Source organism: Bison bison, unplaced genomic scaffold, assembly GCF_000754665.1.
Source record: "Bison bison bison isolate TAMUID 2011002044 unplaced genomic scaffold, Bison_UMD1.0 scf7180017864338, whole genome shotgun sequence".
Taxonomy (NCBI): domain Eukaryota; kingdom Metazoa; phylum Chordata; class Mammalia; order Artiodactyla; family Bovidae; genus Bison; species Bison bison.
In genome coordinates this window covers 4,609,319-4,612,951 of record NW_011494910.1, presented here as the reverse complement: position 1 = coordinate 4,612,951, position 3,633 = coordinate 4,609,319, and the positions used below count along the sequence as shown (strand labels likewise).

Here is a 3,633-nt window from a genome sequence, read left to right as displayed (position 1 = left end):
TCCGACTCTTAGCGACCCCATGGACTGCAGCCCACCAGGCTCCTCCGCCCATGGGATTTTCCAGGCAAGAGTCCTGGAGTGGGGTGTCATTGCCTTCTCCCCTGCACCTGCATAGGAGTCATTCAACTCTGAGGGTGAGTTTCTGAAGGCAGGACTGCCACGCACAGTTCTTCACCCTGTACACTGCTCCAGGATGCCACAGCTGAGGGGAGGCCATCCACATGGTAGACGTGTTCCAACTTACAAGGGAGGCTCTAGGTATTCGCGAAGATCTAAAGGCCATGACCAGGTCCTGGGACGGCAGCACACACAGCTGTGCACAAATGAAACGGGGTAGGGCCCTATGGTCCCAGCCCCCCAGGTCCTCAGCCTGCCTTTTGTCCGCAGAAAAACTTTAGCCAAAGAATAAGTTTAATCAGAGAAGTGAGAAATGCAGAAACAAGGGAAAACACTCAAAGGAAACCAAATAATAATAATGTGCTCATTAAGAACAGTCAAGAGCCATTAGTTCCTTGTCAAGGGCTACAGGTAATATTCTGAGCCATATCCCGTGAGCATTTATAGATACCGAAACCCCCACCAGGTAGAGAAGTTAAGTACATGATGAGCAGACTGTAGCCATGACATAAGCTGCCACAATTCTGAAGTCCTCAAGAAATGGAAAAAAAAAAAAAAAACAGATCCTGGAACAGAAGATTAACTGTACTTAATCAAGATGACACTGGCCAGATCACTGATGACCAATTTCAAGATGACTATCAGAGCTGACCATGCTGTTTCTGCAAATAGCCCCTCCCTCTGTCTATAAAAGCTCTTACTCCTGATTGTCAGTGCTGGTGATAGGCCTTTGGACAAGTGTCCAGCTTCCCCAACAATTGCCTGCATCCAAAATAAAGCAAACTTTCCTTTGCACCAACCTGGCCTCTGTAATGGCTTTTGAGCGGCTCGCAGCCAGACCTGGGTTCTGTAACACAAGGACACTGGCACGCACGACTGCATGAGACCGTCTTGTCCCAGCCATATGCTAGGCATCCCCTGGGGGTATTTCTTTTCCTCTCCTATTGCTTTCAGTGACTCAGTTCCTATCCCTACTGTGTCTGCAAACCTGGAAGGGAGAAAGCATAGGCAATACATGCTGCCCCAGTGGTTTCCAATATGTAACAATACGCCAACTGCATCTATTTATTTTAAGGAAGAAGTGTCGTTTCTAATTGGCTCAAGAATAATACCTAGTCTATCAGGGGTCCTGGTGAGAGTCTTGTGTCCCCTGAAGCCCTTTCGTTGTTGAGTGCTTGGGCTACGCCTGCCATTTTAATGTCAGTTTAAAGCCAAAAGAGGCAGACAAATTACATCTTGTTTAAGATATTTCCATGAACTATCTTCCACAGGGAAATATTGGGGTAATTTTGAAGTATGTCATCCACCTGGATAAGCGACACTTGCCAGTGTTCTCTCTCCATGGAGATCATCTCGTTTACTCTATTGTGTTTTGTCCAGAGCATAAGCGGTAGCTGCCAAGCGTGCAGTTGAACTGGAGTCAGGGCCTCAAACTGCCTCCCCTTGGAAGTCAAAGGGGACTGGTCAGCTAGTAGGCACAAGCTGCCAGCCAGACAGCGGGGAATTCCTTTCCTGAATTTTCTCTTCTGCCCAAGCTATTGCATCACTTTACCCAGAAGAGTTCTGAATGAATTGGCTGATCTGGGGCATTCTAAAAACTCTGGGCCCTGGACTGGAGGGGACATAAGAGGTAGAAGGATATGTGTCAGTGTGTTTCCCTTAAAGCTACTGTCATCACCCCTGGGAAAGTTCTGCAGGAATGAGGGGTGGTAAGAATGACAGGGGGCCTGGACTGGCTCCCTATTATAAGAAATAAAAACCGAGGCCCAGCGTGAAGCGCTGATGGGAGTGTAGAGTGGTGACCAGAAGCCCTATGCCTCACGCCTCCAGTTTCCAGTGCTAACTCCGGCTGCCTTCCAGCGCATTGGACAGCCAACTCAGCCTCAAGGTTTAAAGAAAAGAAACTAGAAGGTTTCCAATCACCAGCACGTCAAAAACAGAAAAGGAAAAGTCCAAGTGGATTTTATTTCTGGATTGAGATGGATCTAGAATCCCCAGCTAAGCCTGGAGATCCAAAGGTGAGACGAGGCTTTCCCCAAGGGGTTGGGGGCTTGTCTCCTGATGTGGGTGATGAGGGGCAGAAGCAACTGTCCCAGAACAGCCAGGCCTTGCTCCCAGGGGCCAGGGAAGGATTCTGGAGGTCAGGCCAGCATCTCCCTCCTATGGTGCTACTCTTCTCTCACTCCCACTCTCCCTCCCACCAGAGTGTAGGACTCCTTACAGTCCCCCGAGTGACTTAGAACCAACTAACATTAAGAAGGGCTTTCCAGGTGCTACTAGTGGCAAAGAGCCCAGCCTGCTGATGCAGGACATGTGAGAGACACGGGTTGGATCCCTGGGGTCAGGAAGATCCCCTGGAGGAGAGCATGGCAACCCACTCCAGTATTCTTGTCTGGAGAATCCCACAGACAGAGGAGCCTATGGGGTTACAGCCCTTAGGGTTGCAAACAGTCAGACACAACTGAAGCAACTTAGCACACACACATGTTAACATTAAGAAGGAGAAGGAAGCATGGAGCTCCTGCAGTCAAAGCTTTTGTGTGGCTGTGGAGAGGAGAGATGCTTTGCTCAAGGTCATTGCCATGGGCAACACGGAACCTCCTGAATCCTGGTTCTGTGCTCTTTCCTCTACACCTGCCTCCTTCCTTTCTCGTCTGCTGCCACAGGTGGGAGGACAAGAGAGAAGCAGGGCTCAAGGGGGCAGCAAGGACTTGGGGAGTTACACACCAGCCTGGGCTGAAGCTGGGGTAGAGCCCTTCCCAGTGGGACTGAGGGACAAGAGAATTCCCCAATGTGCCCTGTCCTCTAAAATGCGATGCATGATCCTAGAGGTATTTGGCCTCAAGCTACTGAGTTGGGGCTCCCTGTCTCCTGGAAAGAGGTTTGTTGACTTGGAGGCTTTCCATTGGATGTTATCCTTGCAACCTCCAATCAAGGCTGATAACTCTTTGGAGGCATTTTATCTCACACCCCATGCTTCCTCATTGCCCCGCAGAGGCGGTTTTGCTCCTGTAGCCAAGAGATAGCTGCACCCACTGGGGCTTCAGAGAAGCCAGGCAGTGCAGACTTTGGCCCCAATGTGCGCTGCGTCGGCACTTAGCACTTGAGAAAAACCTGCCTGGGGGAACCTGGACAGCAGACCCAGAAGTAGCCTGGACCTGGTGGATATTAATCAAACAACAGATTAGGTGCAGACACACCTGGGAGAGCCTCCAGATGAGAGCAGGAAGCCAGCAGCTTCGAGGGCAGGGAGGGCTTGAGGCTGCCATGATGGTGCCCGAGACAGGAGGCAGAGGGAACCTATGAACCTTGCCAGATATGACCACCCTGGGGGCTCCACCTGGGTACAGCTTGCAGAGGCTTGAGTGGACATGGCCAGGCAGAGCCATGCTGAGGCGACAAGGTGCCTCACAGAGCCGACCACCGACTCCGTCTCCTTCTCTCCTCTCTCCTCCCTTCACCTCCTGCCTCACCCTCCCTTCCCCCTTCTCCTGTTTCTCTGAACCACCCCCCCCC

The 3,633-nt window shown here is 51.1% G+C and overlaps 1 protein-coding gene across 1 annotated transcript in view; it reads left to right on the top strand.

The window, feature by feature from the left end:
* The first annotated feature begins 1,672 nt into the window (after positions 1-1,672).
* The window catches only part of FCAMR (Fc receptor, IgA, IgM, high affinity), a 13,316-nt gene continuing 11,355 nt past the window's right edge, over positions 1,673-3,633 (top strand). Inside the window, exon 1 of the mRNA XM_010854265.1 lies at positions 1,673-2,135. Coding sequence (XP_010852567.1) covers positions 2,097-2,135 — 39 coding nt within the window. The 5' untranslated portion in view covers positions 1,673-2,096. The remainder of the gene's footprint in view (positions 2,136-3,633) is intronic.